We start from the raw sequence: 22,739 nt of genomic DNA on the forward strand, positions 1-22,739 counted from the left end.
GTAATACTATGGTTAATTGGTAAAAACAGGGTAATTTCAATTCATTAAAAATATTTAGGGCGCAGAGCAATAGTATAGCAGGTAGGGCATTTGCCTTCCACGCTGCCAATTCGACCCAGCATCCTCTATGATACCACCCAGTCCCAGGAATAATTCTGAGTATAGAGCCAGGAGTAACCCCTGAGCATTGCTGGGTGTGACCCCCAAAAAGAAAAAAAAATTAGTAGTAAATTATGTATTCACAAAGTGTGTGTGGGTCCTCTCTTGCCACAAGTGTTTGGTGGCCATGAGCCACTTCCGCACCTCAGCCTGCAGCCGTGGACAACAGACACATGAAGGAGGGAACAGGGCAGCCAAGCTGGTGGTGATCAGTTGCCGTTTATTCTAATCCTTGTCCCGCTGTTTATTCCACTCTACCCACGTGCCTATTCCAGTCTCACTGAGCACCCTAGCCTCACACTGCTCCTCATTCCTGTCTCCTATTTTTCCCCATGCTAGTCTCCTGGCACCCAGTCTCACAGCCTTAGTTTAGAGCCCAACCTCCAAGATTGGGGGTAGCAACTACACATAGGTGAGATAGTACAATCAACATATGAAAGTCCTTCCTTCAGGGGAAGCTCTTCTAAGACAAAGATCTCCTCCTGCTAGGAGATCTGCTCAAGGGGAAATTTCATGGAAAGGCACACTTCTTTCCTTAGTCCATATACATTTAAATGGTGATCTTAAATTTACTTCTTAATAATATTAGTCATTTTGTATGGACAAAGTAAGAGATATACTAAGCTTAAAGGGTGGCTCTCCTGGGGACATATCACTATAGACCCCAGACTACAGTTCTCAGGCCAGATTAGTCCTTGCTAACCCTAGCAGGGTCCTTGTCCAGTCTCTTCTCTTTGGGTCATGAAAGAATTTGTCCTTGACTCTGTTCTTAACTTATTATGAGTTTTATGGCACTTGGCCTGGTTCCCTTTTCGATGCCAGGGTAGCTTACAGCTTGTCCTTGGATCTATCCAGTTCCTTCATCAGGACCCTGCTTTTGAGGTGCTAGGAACTAAGAGCAATTGAGGCTTAAGTCGAATAAATATAAGAGATGCCCAGGAGTAAATATTATACAGAGTCAATTAACTCCCAAGTTACAAAAGCATAGCATTAACTGCCTTCCTGTGTCTATACAAAAAGAACATTGCTCTAAAGAAAACTATGAAAAGGACACAAGGGAAAGAGAAAGGCAATATTTCACTAACAAACACAAAATCCAGAGTCCTTAGAATGATCTGATCTTACAAGTCACACGGTCTGATTTGGGGATGTAGGTGATTAACAGATAGGGGAAGCAGAGCACTGAGAAGTTAAACACAGAAGAATGGGAGCACCTCAGGAGTACTGTGAGGGTGTAATGCAATCAACCTAAGCTCCTATTGGCAAGGGAGAAAGAACCATTGTTATCCTACAGTAAGCACTAAATATAATGCCTTATTTTATATAAGAGTACCATCTTCTTTATAACTAATAAATGACCAAACATATCTACTGAAAACACAAACATATTCTTACTTAAATATGCTGAGAAATATGGGATATTAAAAAAGCATAGTCAGGCTGGTTTACATAGAAAAAACCTAGTTTTTTTCAAAGCCTTAAAGTACTCCAAAGTCATCATGAAATTTAGCATGTTGAAAGCCATTATTACCAAATGACATAGAAATACACTTTTACAAAGAATTAGTCAATGATTGAGCAGTGTAGTAGAAGTTTTCTGCGAGTACTTTTAGCTCACAGCCAGTGGTACTTGGGTGAGAATTAAATGCTCCAATGCATTGAGTCTCTTCTGACCACTGAGTTTCTGTAAAGCATTGCTCTGATTTTTTAGGATAAAGATGACATGTCACAGTTAAAGCATTATGTTACATTTATTTCTTTGGCAAAACTACTGTTAACTCCCAAAGCATATCTTTGAATGATAAAAGATATGATCACCCTAATTTTCAAGGGCATTAGTACTGAGAGTGAGCTTAGAAACTAGGACCATGAGCTCAGCTTTCAACCACCAGGCTGTTCTCCTGACTAGCACACTTTTCTGTTATTGTTCCACTGCACTGTCGGTAGCTACACCAACAAGTCATTTGGTTCATATATTACTAAAGTAGCTTCCACAACCTCTTCAAGAGTTGTTACTCAGTGACTAATCTATGACTACCTTGGTCTTATAACCTGAAATTAATAAGAAAGTGTGCAAATGTTCTTGACTTGGCAGGTGACTACACGCAGCTCATCAAATTTTCATTCTTACTAGCCCACCCCCCTATTTTGGTGGGAAAAGATGCTTAGGGCTTTCACCTGGGTCTGTGTTCATGGGTCACTCCTGGTGGGCTCAAGAGATCATATGGGGTGCTGAAGACCAAATCTAGGTCAGCTGCGTGCAAGGTAATCTATTTTCCCCCCTAATTTCCTTTTTAAATCAAGAGTTAGCAATTGTAACGATCACAGGATCCAGTTTAGGTTGGCTGCACACAAGGCAAGCACCTTGACACAGTCCTGACTATTATTAAACATGCATTCTTTTTCAAAAAGGTGGTCAAATGAGTAAAGGCTAGGGATTAGGAAAAGGCATAAAAGCACAGATATTGATCCCATTAAAAATAAATTTAATAATCTGTCTCAAGTTTTTTCAAACAAACCCCTCCGTGAATAAAAATATGTCTGTCTAATAAGGAATTGGAATGGCATAGGAAATGTGGCTCAGTGCCACCGTGTCTCCCTTGCACGATGCATGTGGCTTGTGAGTTTGAGTTCATCCTACATCACTGAGAATGACAGCTGGCTCTGACTGTGTGATCTCCGGCACCGGATAAAGCAGGCAAACTTCAGCACACTACAACCAAGTGTGCAACAAACACAAAGGGAAAAAAAGGGGAGGAGGTGAGGAAGAGGAAAAAAGGAAATTAGTAAGCTTTTAAAGTGAAATAGGATAATAACCAAACTTAAAATGTTCCTGTTCAGGAGGTATTCTATGTGGTGGGAAGAAACCCGAGGACCCTGTGGAAGGAAGTTGACACTAGTGGTGGGAATGTTGCTGGACATTGTATGGCTGAAACTCAACGATGAATAATTCAGTGATCATGGTTTCTTAATAAAAAGTAAAATAAAACAAAAATAGGACAGGATAAGATGCCAGGGAAAGTAATGTGTAGGGTGTTTGACTTGCTAGGGATTAGGAAAAGGCATAAAAGCACAGATATTGATCCCATTAAAAAATTAATAATCTGTCTGACACGAGTTTGACCCAAAGTTTGACCCGAGTTCAAACCCCAGAACCACATCTGATCCCTGAGCAATGCCAAGGGTGATGTCTGAGCACAGAGTCAGAATTAAGCTCTGATCACTGCCAGGAGTGAACCAAAAAGAAGCAAAAAGTGAAACAGGATATGATGAGAGGAGAGAAAGGTAGTGCTTAAGGCAGTTGAGTAAAAGACACCCACTTAGAGAACAAACTGAACTAAAAAAACAGGAATTTTATTGCATTTGATTTGGGGGGTCACTAGTAAAATAAAGCCCAATTTCTTATAAATCATATTTAGATACTACAAAATATGTTGTGAAGAATAAAAAACTTTGTGTGGGTGTGGCCCTGAGTTCCATGCTTATTGGTTTTCAGTAAGCATGGAAAACTGCTATTTATATTTAGTTTTTCTATTTTATCCTCTGCCATTACATCTTGAAACAGAAAGTAAGTAAGAAAAAAAGCAGAGTTCAGCTTGTGTTTAATAAAAGCATGATTATTATTGCTATTATTACTATTATTTAAGACTCAATGGTTACAATTACTCAAATACTAAGGATATAAACATATATATATATATATAAAATTATTTTCAGGGCAGGGGCTAGAGTAGGATTAATTTATGATTCTCTCTGTTAAAACACTGTAAATAAACATGAGTCCTAAAAACTTTATTTCCCTACACAAATTACCTTGGTTAAAGAGAGAATATTAAGGATGATATTGTTAGGACTGATTGCAGAACTCAGGATAATTCCAATATGCATGATGATTAAGCTATTTAATAAAGCATGATGCTAAATGGCCTTATAATAATAAATAGGCAGTTTCTTTTCTGATATATGCAAAATCAGTTTTGATGCAGATAATTTTCTATATATCACGACCGGTATGGAAATCGTTTTCTAACTACCCAGCTGCTACAATGTTAAAAAAATTAATTTTAATCTTAAATCAAAGATGTAATAGAGAAAAGGGTGATTTAATATGCAATCTCATTACATTTGACAGGCTTATTTATAAATGATTTGCCCCACATTTTGACAAGCATAGTTAATATGTTAATTAGCTCTTAAAAAGATGATGAAAGGAAGAGACTGACATGCTATCATTCTTCACACTCCGTCTTGGGGTACACTGTAATTGATGCCACAAGGTAGCTCTATACTGCGCCCCTCCCAAAGAACTGTGATCATGATAATGATTTATTACTTACAAATAAGTTAATCGCCCTTTGTTAAAAATGAATCCCTTAAAATAATCCCAGGTTATCTTTTGCCTTGGGAAACACACACATCTGTAAACATATTTATGAGTTTCCACACAAGAAGATAAAGCTCACTTAGAGCAATGACCTTGCCAGCGAGAGCACTGCTTCCTGGCTAGGGAGCCACTGCACAGGCCAACTGTTTTCTCATTTTCAATTCTCTTCCAGTGCTTCTCGGTACACAGTAAGCCTTTTATGGCTTATGAGTTTAAAGATTATTCCTAGTGCCTAGACTTGACAAAATCCAGAAATTATCAAAGTTCAACATGAGAAAAATGTAAATATGGTTCTTTTGCTTAATGCAACTTCACAGGTAGAGATAAAGGTATGGCGACATATCTTGCTTGATGCATTCTAAAAACCGCATAGTAGAATCACATATCAGGACAGCACTGAAGACCAAGAGCAGTAAATCCTAACATGGACACTGTGATTTCCATCCCTTGCTGACTATGCTAACACATATGTGTCTTCATTAATATTTTTGTTTCCTGTGGCCATTTAACAGAAAACTGGAAAATGTAATGCTGTAGAGGGATCATTAGTTTTTAGTTACCACCCTACTGGCCCCTGGTTGGTAAACGAACTGGAAAAATAGCCAGAAACTATTGCACCTGCCTCCTTGCCATTGTTCCTGGGTTAATATTTGCACTTCTCTTTGCAGCAGCTGATCTGTGACTCAATTATGGTCCCATTTGTTGGTTCTTGAATGCCCACCATTGATGTCATTGATTATGCAAAAATCAATGCCCTGTGAACTGTCTAACAGAAAAATTACATTTTACCTGATTTAGAGTATAACAACAAAATGGCTTTTAAAAAGTGGTTTGGAATGAAATCAGGTTCAAAATGACAGGCATTCCATAGATATAACTCAGCATTTGGATCTTGGAAATGAGAGGCAATAAGTATGGGAGCTGCTCAAACATTATACATTCATTATCTGTTTCTGGTAACAAATGATGTTGGCACACAGGCTAAAGGGCATTTGGGGTCTACATTTTTTTTTAAAATCAGGTTTTTCCCCCATCAACTTCAATAACAGCTTTTGTATGTTTTCATTATGTCTCCATTTAAAGCAAGCTGGCAGAAAGCACCAAACCTCTTTCCTTAAGAGAAACACACACACACACACACACACACACACACACACACACACACACACACACACACACACACACTGGGGGGAAAAAAGGAGCCAGGGAGTAGGGGAGAGGCATGAATAGGAAATTAAATACTATCCATTAGAAACAGACATATTAGCAAGTCACAATCAATATAATTCTTTGTACTTTAAAGAACACTTTTAAAGGTTTTGGGAAAATTAGCCACTAGGACATAATAAAACATCTCTGGATTATAAGGGTGGAGACTTAACTGAACTGCCAAGCACTAAGACAAAACTGGCTCCAAGACACTATTTTCAAACTATGTTACTCTTAGTAGAGTCCTTAACTGACCTCAAAGAAAGAAAACCTAGAATGTCTATACTAAATAAATAGGAAAATGCTGCATAACTCAAGAAATTAAATCATGATTGTATGGCCAACATTCAAATGTAAGGTAGGAGGAGGAAAAGGACGAAAAAGTTTTATGTCTTGATACAGTTCAAAATTTTGACGCTTTTTGACAAACAAATGCATTTCAAACCATTTTTATGACACTTATTTCCAAACCATTTTGCTTTCTTTACAATTAGAGATCAAAATACCTATTTTGCCCAAGTTCCTGCTTCAGGTTGGGGAAAAAAATTAACTGCATAAACAACCATTCAGAAAGAGCCAGGAAGTAAAATGAAAAAATAATGGTTGAGTCCTGCTCTTCAGGGATAGATACTTTTGCTACAGGGACATTTTGGATTTTGCTTTAAAATGGTAATAGAAATATTATGATAATACACCTTAAGTTCTTTGATGGTCTCAGATTCTCTTATTACTCTATCTATGCTTCATAAATTAAATATATCCACATAGACATAAAAAGTAGCAATTTAAGTGACCTCACAGATACTAAGTCCCATTTTTTGGCTTGTTTTTGTTGCCTAAGGCAAGAAAATCTTTACTCTGTTCTATATCATGAGGAAACTGATTGTTTTCTCACCCTAAAATTTTTGGATCAAAAATATCAGTTAGGAAGCCAGCCCTCATCACAGTCTAATTTACTAAAATTCAAGAATGATGATAGAGCAGTGAAGCAAGAACACAGCAGTAAGATAAACAACACATGTTGAAGTTTTATGGAGGCCATAAACATATAACATGTAGCCAAATTCTGGATATAGGAGAATAACCATTCATTGGCATATAATTCCTGCTACAAAAGAGCCATATGCTATTAAATGACTTTGTTTTGGATAAAGTTGTAAGTCTAGAAAAGAAACTTTTTAATTAATAGTGGATATTTTCACCAGTCACTAGTGAGTTTTTGTTAAATGTTAAATGTGAGTATTTTCTCATTTTATTATGACCATACTTGATGGGTGGGCTGGAGCGATAGCACAGTGGTAGGGTGTTCGCCTTTCACTCGGGTGACCCGTGTTCGATTCCTCCGCCCCTCTCGGAGAGCCTGGCAAGCTATCAAGAGTATCGAGCCCGCCTGGCAGAGCGTGGCAAGCTACCCGGGTGTATTGAATATGCCCAAAACAGTAACAATAAGTCTCACAATGAGAGACGTTATTGGTGCCCACTCGAACAAATCGATGAGCAACGGGATGACAGTGACTTGATGGGAGCTAGCGGGATTTTTATCATAAATAATCATACAACAAAACTTGCCAATTTCGGGACCCCAAGATGGATATTTTTGTTTGTTTTTGGTCGGGGTCACATCCCGAGGTGCGCAGGCTTACTTTTGGTTTTCTGGTGATGGGGACCATAAACAAATTGATATATGCAGGACAAGCACCTTAACTCCTGTACTAGCTCTCTACCCCCTATGATGAAGTTTTTAATTGTGCTAAATGATCTTGTGAAATTAAGACTGTCCTAAAATTAATCCTGGGGTTGAAAAATAATCACTGTCACTGTCATCCCGTTGCTCATCGATTTCGATTTGCTCGAGTGGGCACCAGTAACGTCTCCATTGTGAGACTTGTTTGTTACTGTTTTTGGCATGTTGAATCTGCCATGCAGGCAAGATACTCTCGGTAGCTTGCTGGGCTCTCTGAGAGGGGTGGAAGAATCAAACCCAGGTAGGCCGCATGCAAGGCAAATGCCCTACCACTGTGCTATCGCTCCAGCCCTGAAAAATAATTAACTCTTTAATTTCACTCTAAATAACTGGCAGTTTTTAGGGGCATAGTGAAAATAAACTTGATGCCAGAGGCCCAATTAAGATTTTTTTTTTAGATCTTTATGCTGTGGGTTTAAATATTTTCTCGTTACTTTCAACTTACAGTTCTGTTTAGAGATATATAACTCTTTGTTGTAAAATGAATTCACAAATTGAGCCACTTAGGGAGAAAAATCACTGCACTGACAGAAGAATGCCTCTATCCCTGTCCATCAGACACCATCTGCAAGGAAATCACTGATTAGGGAGCATTCCTAATCATGTTTTTAAAGAAACCCAGCAGTACTGCCACACAGGCAAACACTCCTGCATCGTTAATCTTCATTCAAACTGTTAGGATGTTTGTGTAGGCTTGACCCAGACCAAGCACTATAGAAAGATTAGCTAAAGTAAAGCATCGATTTCTCACCACATGTCAAGGCAGGTGGAATATTCTGTGGAGCCCAGGAGGACATCTGGAGGTCTATACCACAAGGTAACCACTTCGTTGGAGTACGTGTGGCTAGGGACCGATTTTGCTCTTGCAAGACCTGTGGGTTACATGAAGTATAGATAAGTTTAATGAAAATTAATGGAAAAAGAGAAGTTAAATTTGAATGTTCACAATTTTAAACGATCAAACATGATTTATTTATTTATTTTTAGGAGCATGAATGTATTGTAAAGGTAAGTAGAAAGTTTGGGAAAAGCATATTGTGTTTCAATTACCTATGAAAAATAAACACCATTAGGTAAATCATTGACACTCCCTCTTAAGACATTACATATTAATGGAAAATGTAATTACACATTTCAAGGAGAGTAACTAAAATGATTCAGAAACTAATAGACATCACACAGAGGTTTAGAAGTCTCCTGAACTTTTCAGAGAATGTTTCACGGAACACTGGTTCTGAGAAAGAAATACGTCTCATGAGAAAGGGTTCCAGTTCAGAACACCTTTAAAACAAAGAAGGTATTCTTTGCCATGGAGGCAGGGGGAGGGTGGGAAAGGGGTGGTATACTGGGGATACTGGTGGTGGGGAATGTGCACTGGTGGAAGGATGGGTGTTTGATCATTGGGTGATTGTAACCCAAACATGAAAGCTTATAACTATATCACGGTGATTCAATAAAATTTAAAATAAATAAATAAATAAATTTTAAAAATAATAAAAAGTGAAATAGGTATTCTGTAGCACTGCACTGCAGCACTGTCGTCCCGTTGTTCACTGATTTGATTGTGTGGGCACCAGTAACATCTCCATTGTGAGACTTGTTATTACTATTTTTGGCATATCGAATACGCCACGGGTAGCTTGCCAGGCTCTGCTATGAGGACGGTATACTCTCGTACTCTCGGAAGCTTGCCGCACTCTCCAAGAGGGACGTAGGAATCAAACACAGGTAGGCCATGTGCAAGGCAAACGCCCTACCTGCCGTGCTATCGCTCCAGTCCATCAGAAAATGTACATAACTATATTTAAAGTATATATTCATATATACTTTACCTATTTAGAGGTTAATTCTAGAATATGGAATTACTAGAAAATTTAAAATAAAATTTTACTTAAAATTAAAATTAAAAAATTAAAATTGATTTTTATGAATTTAAAGATTCAAGAACTTTCTATAATAAATATATAATATGCACATATGAAACCATAATTTTCAGTACTTTAATTAACAATATTCAATAAACATACATTTAAGAAAATTTTACAAAATCTAAGACGCAATTTTTTTTTTTGGCTTTTTGGGTCACACCCGGTGATGCACAGGGGTTACTCTTGGCTCATGCACTCAGGAATTACTCCTGGTGGTACTCAGGGGATCATATGGGATGCTGGGAATCAAACCCAGTTAAGGCAAAAGCCCTATCCACTGTGTTATTGATCCAGTCCCTAAGATGCAAGTTTTAAAGGAAAAAGAAGTCCTGTATAATAGCATTCTTGCTACTGATGTTTATTCACCACAAGTGTAAATCATTAAAGTGTTAGCTCTCTGTAGTATTAAGAAACATGTCATATATACAGTTTATTAATTCATGTCTTTTTGTATTATACACAAATTTAAAAGTAATACTGGGCCAAGGAGATAGCTCAAAGGGCTGGAGCACATGCACTGCATGTGCAAAGTCTCAAATTGGATCCGTAGCACTGCAAGCCCCTCCTTCACCCCCTCCCCCAGCAACTCTGGGCCAAGCAGCATGACATGACTGTGCCTGAGTGCACAGCTGTCAGGCCGCAATGCCAGCCCAGCATCACTGAGATGGCCCCAGAGTCCCTAAACACTTCTGTGAAGGCTCCACCCCCAAATTTACAGTACAGCTGGTGAAACAAAAAAAAAATTTAATTAGTTCAATAGCATTTTGATCTACAATTCAATTCAAATTTCACAAATTTGTTGATGTTTACAAATGTGGCACATAAAAATGTACATTTTATAGACACACATATAAACACACACATAAATAGTCCTTAATGTTTTTTGCACATGAAATAGAATACCTATTTTTGAAAACAAATGTTACAATAAGCATTAATTCTTTTGTGTGTAACTTATTACCTACTTCAGTTCACTTAAAAGTGAACAGAGAAGACAATCAGGATGGTAAAACGTCTCCATAATTTGGTGATTCAATTAAAAGCAGCAATCCCATTGGTTTTTCAAATGACTACGTTTCTCTACAAAGACCAAAGTGTCAAGCATACGTCCTGGGATAGCTTCTGACTTCTTCCATATGCTCTTGTCAAGTGGAATGTAGAGAATAATACATATATAAAATTAGTAAATCTTCTGTGCTGCTAACGACATGGTGACCAGAATTAAAAAAAAAAGAGTATTCAGAGTGGGAGAGAATATTTTACCACCACTCATCTGACAAAGGGCTGATATTTAAGACATATATAGCACTTATAAAACTTAACAGGAAAGGGGTTGGCGTGATAGCACAGCGGGTAGGGTGGGCGTTTGCCTTGCATGCGGCTGACCCGGGTTTGAATCCTAGCATCCCATATGGTCCCCTGAGCACCGCCAGGAGGAATTCCTGAATGCATGAGCCAGGAATGACCCCTGTGCATCGCCAGGTGTGACTCAAAAAGAAAACAACAACAACAACAACAACAACAAAACTTAAAGGAAAATAAAACATAACTAATTCCATCAGAAAAAATGGAGAGATGAATAGAAACTTCCTCAAAGAAAACATACAGATAGCCAATAACTTATGAAAAAGTGCTCTGCATCACTGATCATGGGGAAATGCAAACCAAAACATCAATGAGACACACACTACAAAGAACAGAACAACCAGTGTTGGGGATCTGGGGAAAAAAAATGAATCTTCAGGATCACCAAATAAATGGTGCAAGGAGGATCCACTCTGGATGGGAGATACACCCTGAAAGCAGACTATAGACCGAACATGATGGCCACTCAATACCTCTATTGCAAACCACAACACCCAAAAGGAGAAAGAGAACAAAAGGGAATGCCCTGCCACAGAGGCAGGGTGGGGGGAGGCGGAAGGGGGGATGGTGGGCGGGATGCTGGGACCACTGGTGGTGGAAAATGGGCACTGGTGGAGGGATGGATACTTGACCACTGTATGACTGAAATGTAGGCACGGAAGTTTGTAAGTCTCTAACTGTACCTCACATTGATTCAGTAATTTAAAAAAATGAACTTTCATTCACTACTGGTGGGCATGTCAACTGGTTTAGCCCTTTTGGTAAACAATATGGAAATGCAAAAAATTAGGAATTTAGCTTCCATATGACCCAGCAGTTCTACTTCTTGGCATCTACTACCAAGGGCCCCCAAACTCTATTCAGAAAAAGTATTTGCTTCCCTATGTTCATGGCAGCATTCTTCACAATAGTTAAAGTCTGGAATCAATCCAAGTGTACAAGAACAGATAAGGTAACTGTGGCATCTATACACAGTGATATATTACTTGGGTCAAAGAAAAAGATGAAGTCATGCGATTTGATGCTACCTGGATAGAACTGTAGGGTATCATGCTGAGCGATGCCAATCAGAAAGAGAGGGACAGATCTCTTTCATATGATGGATATAGATAAACGTAGTAAAAAATAACAAATGGCCAAAGGGAGCAGGACCCAAGAACCCGTTTACAGTACTGAGCTGGAGTGGGGGATGGGGCAGTGGGAGTGGGTCCCTGAGATAATGGTGGAGGGAGGTGGACACTCTAGTGGAGGCTGGGATATTGTGTATATGAAGCCCGATCATTAACAATATTGTAAATCATGATGACTAAAGTTTAAGACAAAACCAAATCTCTGGGGTCCTTGTGACAGAAAGTTAAGTCAAAAAGATAGAAGGACAAAAAAAAAAATCCAATTTTTTCATATACGCTAGTTGCATCACTTGTATCACTTGTCATCCCATTGCCCATCAATTTGCTTGAGCGGGCACCAGTAACGTCTCCATTCATTAGCTGTAGGTTAGTTGTAGGAAAAAAATATTACTCCTTGAGTTAAAAGAAGAGCAAGACTTCAAAACTACCTAGACATATAAATAAATAAAGATAGAGAACAGTTTAATATATATAGAAATAAATCTAAGCAAATAAATGTTGTTTAAGGTTAATTATGTCACTCTAAATATAAGTTTGGAAACATTTCTAGAAAACATAGCCAGGAGATTTTTATAACATTTTTTATCTCTTTCCCATCCCCAACTGCTCAAACTCTACGCACATGGCCAAATAAATTCCCTAACAACATAGAAATGAGTTTTCAAAACTAACTCTTCAATGTGTTAAGACAGTTTTTTCAAATGGTTCACATGCAAATGTGTCATGTTGAATGACAAATATTATATATGCATGCATATTTTTAAAATTTTGGAGGGACATTGTGGAGATGTTCAGGCTTTACTCCTACCCCTGTTCTCAGGGATAACCTTGATGGGACTCCGAGGAATCATATGTGGTGCTGGGTATTGAACATATCTCTCCAGTCCTGAATATTATATTTTCTAAATAAACTTATTGAGAAAAGCTCTTCAATCATCTCACTTAAATACAATAATTAAAATAAACTATTTTTTCCCCTCCCGCCGCCAAGATGTGATCCCAGGGAACGCACGTGTGTGCGGCCTCTCCGCAGCTGCATGAGCCTGACTCCAGACACCAGCTAAATTTTTCGGCATGGGCAGCTCCTCGCAGAATGTCTGGAGACATTCTGAGAACTAAGCCGCGGCCCCATGCCCGCCCAGGAGGGGAAAGGTATCTCTCTCTCTTGCCTCTTCCTTGCTGGGGGTGAAGGGCATGGTGACTGCCATATTATGATGACCAAAGATGGGGTTTACAAGCTAGCAATGATCCAATATCTGGAAGAAATCTCCCTGGACTTAGTTGCTAAAGTACAGAAATCCAAAACCGACTCATATCTCTTCACAACAGGTCTGACTAGTGGGGTACTCCTAACAATAATAGTGAGGTTTGTTTTGAAATATTGAATGTAACCACAGTAAATAGAAAGTAAAGTGAAATTTATCAGTTACATGGCTTGGGGAGGGGGTGGTGCTTGGGGGCGGGATGGGAAGTGTGCTTTTTTTTTTTGGGGGGGTGGGATATGGGCACTGGTGAAGGGATGATTGTTTCAGCATTTGTATAACTGAGACTTAAGCCTGAAAGCATTGTAATTTTCCACATGGTGATTCAATAAAATAAAGTTCTTTAAAAAAAAATAAATAAAATAAACTATTTTTTCTCATGGAAATGCCCTAAACATTAATTTTTAAAGTATCCTAAATGTTTATTTTTAATGAAACTTTTACCCTATTTTATTTTAAATCTTTCAGTTAAAAATGCAAATAAATTCTAAAATTTTCAGGGAGAGAGAGAATTACTAAAACAATAAAATTTAAGAAAAGGGAGGAAGAAGGAAGGAAGGAAGGAAGGAAGGAAGGAAGGAAGGAAGGAAGGAAGGAAGGAAGGAAGGAAGGAAGGAAGGAAGGAAGGAAGGAAGGAAGGGAGGGAGGGAGGGAGGGAGGGAAGAAGGACTTGAAGTAGGAATATAAAAATACATATTTAATAAATATTTTTGTTAAGGATTCTGCTTTGTGTTTATACAAATCATGCATCAAAACACGCTTACTCATGCAAAATTTATTACACTGCATCCTTCAGCTGAAGGAAGACTGTAGGACAGGATTAATTAGCACAACATGTGTGAAAGCTTTCTTTCTCTGCTCCTTGTCAGTTGCTATGGTTACACTACAGGAAGAGAGCTACACTACCTTTGAAAAAGGATGAAGTTCATGGGTTAGTATCAAAACTCCTTATATTAATGTTTGGTTTGAATTAAAAGTCCAAAAGCAAAGTGAAACGCTAACTAGATGAGCACTACTTACTTACAGACTGCTGTTTGGGCTGAATGTGCATACACGCAGGGGTGCATGTTGCTATGGGCACGTAAAATGGCTTGTGTAACCATTCAAAGTACTCAACTTTAAAGAGTTACCAAATATAACTAAAAACTCTGGAATAGAGTAAATTCTACTCCTTATCCCACTGCAAAAACTAAAAAATGGGCAGCCCGGAACATCTCTCTCATAGGTGAAAATTAAAGATACACAGCAGGCTACAGTGAAAGTACAGCAGGTAAGGCGTTTGCCTTGCACGCAGACGACCTGGGTTCGATTCCCAGCATCCCATATGGTCCCCTGAGCACCTCCAGGAGTAATTCCTGAGTGCATGAACCAGGAGTAAACCCTGAGCATCGCCAGGTGTGATCCAAAAAGAAAAAATTAAATAAATAAAGATACACAGCAAGGAAGCAACACGTGTTCAAAGGCAACATAGAGAGCTGATCCTAGGGTTGGAGTGATAGCACAGTGGGTAGGGCGTTTGCCTTGCATGCATCCGACCCGGGTTTGATTCCCAGCATCCCATATGGTCCCCTGAGCACCGCCAGGAGTGATTCCTGAGTGCATGAGCCAGGAGTTACCCCTGTGCATTGCAGGGTGTGACCCAAAAAGAGCAAAAAAAAAAAAAAAGAGAGAGAGAGAGAGCTGATCCATACAACTGAGTAGGGTGGGAGGAGGGACAGTGAAAGGAAAGGGTGCTGGGGTCCTTGGGGGAGGCAGGTGGGTACAATGGTGATGGGTATGGTGTTGAAATGACATTTATGAGGAACTACTAATAATATTAAAAACCACAGAATCTCAATGAATACAAATTTAAATAAAAATTAAAAGTTAAAGAAAATCCATCACCTCTATACTAAGTAACATAGTAGAACCTTAGATTTCCAGGACAGTTAAGAGAATTAAATTCCTGTTAATCTTGTACCCAATGAAATAATTCCTTTCCCTAGCTCTTTAAGTTCCCAATTCTGATAGACACATAGGAAAAAATCATGAGAAAGTTCTTCCAATGTTTGTCCTACATCAACCAGTCATCTAATATGAGCCAGTGGAGACTTTTCAGATCTTGTCTTCATAGCTTTCTCCAGCAGCACTGGACACTGTGGACCACCCTACTCACGTATTTACTCTTCTCAGATCAAGAACAGTTAACAGGAATGATTTCTTTGGGGATTTCCAAGCTATGCCTTAGCCGCTGGCTTTGTCTAGAGTTAAAATAGTCAGGATCTAGAAACAGGGTTATATATTCAAATTAGTGTTTTCTCACATGTCTACACCGTAGGCAACTGTGACTAATGCCGTGTTTTAACTGTCATGCACAGGTGATTTCTCACCTAACAAGATTCTATCTTCAATTCATATTGCCTGTGGGCTGCAGATCTGAGTCCAGTCAATTGCACACTAGCTATCGGAAGAAGATGCTCTGCAGGCACCTAATTCAACCCAACCACAAGTTCCTACTGTCATCTGCATTAAGAATGCAGGAAACAGCCCATGAGCCCAGAAGCACAGGCATTTTCTAAGTAAACTACATTAGGTTCCAGAGAGTAAAATTTCTATTATTTGCATTGATATCCCTTACATTTTATATTTCATGCATAACTAATCATTCTTTCAAATTCCTAGGCTTCTTTATTGTCTTTATTGAAGATACTAAATTTGGTATGGAACTGTATGAAGAAAATTGCTTAACCCAAGATCAGGATTCAATAATAAAAGTTCTCATGTCTCAGTGACATTCTTTTGACTAAAGAACTGGAGGAGGGGGGAGTCTGGCAACTTAAGCTCATTGTTTTTCTAAGTAAGCAAAACAATGACAAACATTAGATGAAGTTGCTCAAGTCAATAAAAATGCAATACACAGGAGTATCCGCCACCCCCCACCCCAACCCGCTTCAGTCTTTCCAGAGGCCGGGTAACTATATTGCATTTGTCAATGCTTTTGTTTTTACATTATCTCCAAATGAAATAATGAGTGTCTTGCTCTTAAACAAAAACTATTACTAGGAGAGAGGTTCCTTCCTATGGACTTGATTCCAAACAGACGTGGTTGCCTGGCAATATTTTACGATCAAGCATTCAGGCTGGAAAACGAAAAGCTCCCCTGCGCCATGAGAAGCAAGAGAGGAGGCTTTGATCCTCCCTTCCCATGTCAGGAGGAACTGGCCAGGAATTTCTTTTTTTTTTTTCACATGAATGTTTAATGGAGGCTTCTTCCTCCTAGAGAATTTATACTGGACATCTGAAGTATGTTAAATCAGCTCAAAAATATTTATTGCTGCTCTTAGAGTTTGTCAGTAAACACCCATCAAACAAAACAAAGCAAAAAGTATGTTCTTCTGGTGTCTCCCAAGTCCTGGCCTTTAACCTCTTTCTTCTGCACTTGACAAGTTTTCCTGGATTGTTTTATTTAATTACTCCCATGGCTTCAGTTATTATTTATATGCTGACAATCTTCATCCCCCTTGCATTTCTAATACCAATTTTTCCCCACAACTTGAGATTTCTGTATAAAAAATGTTCATGGACCCTGCATAGAGATCTAAATCTTAAGCTTTTCTTTCCTTTCCAACCTTCCAATCAGTACTTTATCCTCTACTGTTCTGAAACCCGCTAGGAAACAATGCCATCCCCTCAGATGTCTTGTTTCATAATACATTCCTTAGGGAAGTTTGGGAAGTTCTTGACCTTCTACTTTTAGCTAATGGATTTTCCCTTTGTAATTTACCCCTTTTTACTTCTCCACTTCCAGTTTGCCTCATGCTTTGCTGGATTGTTATAATTGCTTTAAGTCTGTCCGTAGAAAAAAAGCTATACTTTTCAAAATAGGTTTTTATCTCATTTTTTAAACTATTTTGGGAACATTCCTGGTGCTGTTTATGGAACACAGGGGCCAAATTTGGTGGTGCTCGGGTGGCATAAGGTTCTGGGGATTGAACCTCATCCCAGGCCCTTTAAATACATTTAAGACAATGAATGATTTTTAGGTATTGAAGTCAATTTTGTGAAAATTAAAGTTTAATTATATACTTTTTTAATCACTATGAAAGCCGAGCATCCTCCAATTCTTGACACTCTTTCATTAGAACAAAATAGCTTTCCTTTTTTTTTCTGCCCAGACTTCTACTTCAACAAAAGCTACTATTTTAAGGGACACCTAAAGCTCTTTAAGTTGATTTGATTGCAGTTCTCAGAGTAGTTCACCAAATAAATAACCTGTGAAAATAAAAACCTAATAAAATGGAATAAATCAAAAAGCCGCATTTCCGGGAGCTTGCTTTTAAGTCTTCAGATCCGAGCAGGCTTGGAGGTCTCAGCCCCAGGCCACAAGATGCAGCCACGAGACTTCTTATAGCCTGCTCATCCCTCTGTGAGATCCTGGCAAACTACCAGGAGTTTCCTGCCCACATGGGAGAGCCTGGCAAGATCCCCATGGTGAATTAATATGCCAAAACCAGTAACAAGCTAGGTCTCATTCCCCTGACCCTGAAAGAGCCTCCAATGAGGCATTGTTGGGAAGGACGAGTAGAGAGGCTTTTAAAATATTAGAGCTAGGACGAATGGAGACGTTACTGAGACCGCTCGAGAAATTCGAAGATCAATGGGATGATGATGATGATGATGATGATGATGATGATGATGATGATGATGATGATGATGATGATGATGATGAAGTTAAAAAGTATTTATACAGTTTTAGGCAATATCTGATTTTTTTTCTATTTTTAAAACAAATTTATTCTCAGAGGGGCCAAAGTGATAGTATAGCAAGCAGAGTGCCTGTTAATCTGTGACACCATATATAGTTTCAGGAGCCCCACCAGGAGTTATCCATAAGCACAGAGCCAGAAGTAAGCCCTGAGTACTTCTGGGTGTGCCCTCTTTCCCCCCATAATGAAATAAACTTATTATCAGAGAGTATTATATGCATGGATACTGTTGTGATCCTGACAGATCAAGGTCCCACACAATTTGACACTGTAATTACATCAGCTGAAAAAAAATGTGGGGGCTTCTATGGAGGAGTCTGGTGGAGGCCACAGGGTGGCTCATCAACAGAAGCTGTAATCAACAGAAGCACAAATGAACTCCTGACTATGTGAGAGCTCCTGCCCACATTAAAATAAACAGGCAGTCTTGGTAACACGTCCTGAATATGGCATAAACCTGGGTCATCAAACTGGGCCAAAGTTGAGATGTTTTCCCCGAGTGCCCTAGAACAGATGACTGGTTGAAGAAACTTTGGTACATCTATACAATGGCATACTACGCAGCTGTTAGAAAAAAATGAGGTCATGAAGTTAGCATATAAGTGGATCAGCCTGGAAAGTATCATGCTAAGTCAGAAAGAGAGAGACAGACATAGAAACATTGCACTCATCTGTGGAATATAGAATAATAGACTAAGAGACTAACACCCAAGAATAGTAGAAATAAGTACCAGGAGGTTGACTCCATGGCTTGGAGGCTGGTCTCTCATTCTGGGCAACTCAGAGAAGGGAACACCAAGTAAAATGTGGTCAGAGGTCATTCGGGGAAAGGGTGATGCATGCCGAATGTAGACTAGAGACTGAACACAATGGCCATGCAACACCTTTATTGCAAACCACAACACCAAATCAGAGATAGAGAACAAAAGGGAATATCCTGCCATAGTGGCAGTGTGGGGTGGGGGGAGACGGGACTGCGGAGGGTGGGAGGGATGCTGGGTTTACTGGTAGTAGAGAATGGGCACTGGTGAAGGGATGGGTTCGCGAAATTTGTATGAGGGAAACATGAGCACAAAAATGTATAAATCTGTAACTGTACCCTCACGGTGATTCACTAATTAAAAATAAATAAATTATTTAAAAAAAAAAGTTGAGATGTTTTCTAGTCTCCACATATGTGGGCCTGAAGGCTTCTCCAGCTAAGAGAGACAGTCCAGAATCCTCTCTTTGGAGAAGTGGCCCCTTCCTCCTTGTGAAGACAGGCACCTGCAGAGAAGCTCCCCAACCTCCCCTGCACTTCGACAACTAGCTTGTCTCCTGACATTCCTTAGGTGTTTCATTAATATGCAACTGGCTTGAGTTGTACAATGAAACCCGTCCCCATAAATATGGCCACTGGCACTTTTGAGATTAGACCTCATCTTCCTGATCATTACCCTGTATATCTTGAAAAGCCTGAGATCTAAAAAAAATAATAAGACAGAATGCCTTATAGAAAATCTGACACTAGTCAGCTGTATCTCCTTGATTAAGTCAACTAAGATTCTTGCTCTAGTTCTATCAGTTATAAAATAGGAGTTGGCATTCCATGGCCGGCACACTATCTGTATTTGCAAATAAATATATATATATATTTATATTTATTCATCATATATTATTTTACTTTATTTAAAAAATTATTGATTCACTGTGACTACAGTAAAAAGCTTTTATGTTTGAGTTTCAATCATACAGTCATCAAACACCCATGCCTTCACCAGTGCACATTTTCCACCACCAAAATCCCCAGTATCCCCTTCTCCCCCCGCAAATATATTTTGATGGAACACAGTGACATCCATTCCTTCCGTCTGTGACTGCTTTTGTGCTAATACACGGAGCACTTTACAGAGAATGTATGATCCATAATGCTAGTGTAGGAATCGAAAACTTTAGTATCTGGTATCAGAAAAAGTATGCTAACCCATGAACCAAATGCAGGAATCACCAAGTACTGAAACTCAAAGATCCCAAGAAAATAGTGCTAAAAAAATGCTAAAAAGTCTTTTTGATGGATGAAGGTCATATATGCGAAAGTGTTTTTATTTATTTATTTATTTATGCTCTAGGGTTTTTTTTTTATTTGGCAAAAAACCCAAAAGTCAAGGACAAAATAGGAAACAACACACAAAAACACACACATATGTATGTATATATTCTATAGAGGGCCAGGCAGGGTCCTGTGGAAGGGAGGATCTGAAGCTTCCCCAACTCCCTTTCAAGGGAAAAGAGGTGAAAGGCAAGTGATTAGGCATGAAAGTCTAACTTTCAGGGGTGGTGCATGGGGGGGGGTAGTGTGGAAAGAAACAAGAAATATCGACTGACTCATGCACAGTATATTCATAGGGGCTGGGAAAAGACTAAGTAGATGGAGTAGGGACATGAATAAGAGGCAAAATAAGAAATTTAACTTAAAAGGGAAAAGGAGAGGGGATCTCAACTCCCTTGGTCCAATAATAAATTTGGGGTTAAAGTGAGGAAAATGAAATTATTTAATTTAGAAAGCAGGCTCTCAGGGGGCTGGAGAGAAAGTTAGGAGGGTAAACTGCTGGACCTGCAATGGCTGACCTGGGGTTCATTCTCAACCCACATTATGACCCCCTGAGTTTTACTAGGACTGACTCCTGAGTGCAGAGTCAGGAATAAGCCCTGAGCACCACTGAGAGTGGCCCACAAAGGAACAAACTAAAAGCATGGTGTCAGTAGAGTATCCTTTCATTTCCAAAAATATGAGCAGCAGCAAATTTTGTTCTCTTGTCTGAATACTGGGAACTGTGTGTGTGTGTGTGTGTGTGTGTGTGTGTGTGTGTGTGTGTGTGTGTGTGTTGGGGGGGATGAGTCTATGTGATATCAGCACAGGCTTTCTGGCTGTGGTCCTGCACAACGGTCTCTGCAGCCCATGCCAGGCTTCCTTAATGGTCCTTTAAATCAGTAATTCCACCTCAATGAGCCCATCACAACATATCTGCATTAGCAGAAAAGGCAAAATTACTTTCAATACAGTATATGAGAATATATCATCATTTTCACAGTTCACTGGTTTACATTTCATTTTCTAGTTTCTGCTTCTCAGTTAATGAAACTCATAGTTATTATTCCAATGCCAGATGACAACTCAATATAGAAAACAAATCTCATAAACCTGATAGCAAGTTTGATGAATTTCCATATCCTTGCTGATTTGTTTCTCCTACTTGAAATTAAAGGTAAGCCATAAAATTCATAAAAATCTAAGAGATAATATACAGAACTTTTATGCCATTTTCTTAAGAATATGCATTAATACATATCTCAAATAAGAAACATGTAATTTTATGTGATACACAGCATCTACTTATTGAATAATCACAAATATATAAAGGTCAAATAAGACAAAAATAATGATATGCAATATACTTTGCTCTTGATAGGAAGAAGCCAATTTAATGATAAAATTATTATAAACATATGATGTTTACGGAATTTTCAAATATATATGTAGCACTGTAGCACTGTCATCCTGTTCATTGATTTGCTTGAGCAGGCACCAGTAACGTCTCCATTGTGAGACTTGTTACTGTTTTTGGCATATCAAATACGCCACAGGTAGCTTGCCAGGCTCTGCCTTGCGGGTGGGATACTCTCAGTAGCTTGCTGGGCTCTCCGAGAGGGATGGAAGAATCGAACCTGGGTCAGCAACATGTAAGGCAGATACCCTACTCGCTCCAACCTTGAGAGTATCCCGCCCACACAGCAGAGCCTGGCAAGCTACCTATGGCGTACTCGATATGCCAAAAACAGTAACAAGTTTTATTATGGAGATATTACTGGTGCCCCCTTGAGCAAATCGATGAGCAACGGGATGACAATGATACAGTGATACAGTAATATGATGTTCAAGTTGGTAACATTCCTCCTCGCATTATTATATCAAAAATTTTAGCTTTGAAGAAAAACAGAAAATTCAAGTGGATGTTCCTATAAAAACTTGATAAAAAAAGATTTCCTTCCTAAACTAAAATTATAAAAAAAATAAAGGGAGAGAAACTCTCCTCATAAGATTTGCTAAAATATAAAAATTAGTGGACATGCTTGTGCATATATAATAGAGACATAATTGATGAGTCTTTATTGAGCAGTTATAAACTACAAGGTATTATAAAAATTTTAAATATGTTATATCACTTAAATATTGAAAAACCTAATATGTGGTACCCAAATTTAATTGAAAGGAAACTCATTTATTCCAGGTCTCTTAGTCCTAAAAGAAGGGGCAGAACTTGAACACTGGCAGTGTGACTGCAATAACGTTAAGATAGGAAACCCCAGAATAAATGTGTACCTGATCACTGGTTGGGGACAAAATCTAGAATGGTAGTTCAGTCTTTGCAAGAAAGAAGAACAGCAGCTAGTAGGGTGTTTGCCTTGCATGAGGCTGACCTGGGTTCAATCCCCAGCATACCATACGGTCCCCTGAGCACTGCCAGGGGTAATTCCTGAGTGCAGAGCCAGGAGTAACCTCTGTGCTTTTCTAGGCGTAACCCAAAAAGAAAAAAAAAAAGAAAAAGGAGGAAAGAAAGAAGAAAGGAAGGAAGGAAGGAAGGAAGGAAGGAAGGAAGGAAGGAAGGAAGGAAGGAAGGAAGGAAGGAAGGAAGGAAGGAAAGAAGGAAGGAAGGAAGGAAAGAAGGACAGGGAGGACAGGGAGGACAAGGAGGGAGAAGAGAAACAGAAGCCGAGGAGGAGGTTCCAACAATACAAGGAAACTAGAAAAAATGACAAGTGTTGTCAACAATGT

General features: G+C 38.9%; 1 protein-coding gene across 4 annotated transcripts in view; it reads right to left on the bottom strand.

Annotated features, from left to right (window-relative positions):
- The window catches only part of CDK14 (cyclin dependent kinase 14), a 685,298-nt gene that overhangs the window by 257,136 nt on the left and 405,423 nt on the right, over positions 1-22,739 (bottom strand). For all 4 annotated transcript variants that reach the window (XM_012935646.2, XM_055125412.1, XM_055125542.1 and 1 more), the window contains one exon: positions 8,248-8,368. In XM_012935646.2, the coding sequence (XP_012791100.1) occupies positions 8,248-8,368 (121 nt within the window). The remainder of the gene's footprint in view (positions 1-8,247; positions 8,369-22,739) is intronic.

This window comes from Sorex araneus, chromosome 1 (assembly GCF_027595985.1).
Source record: "Sorex araneus isolate mSorAra2 chromosome 1, mSorAra2.pri, whole genome shotgun sequence".
NCBI lineage: Eukaryota > Metazoa > Chordata > Mammalia > Eulipotyphla > Soricidae > Sorex > Sorex araneus.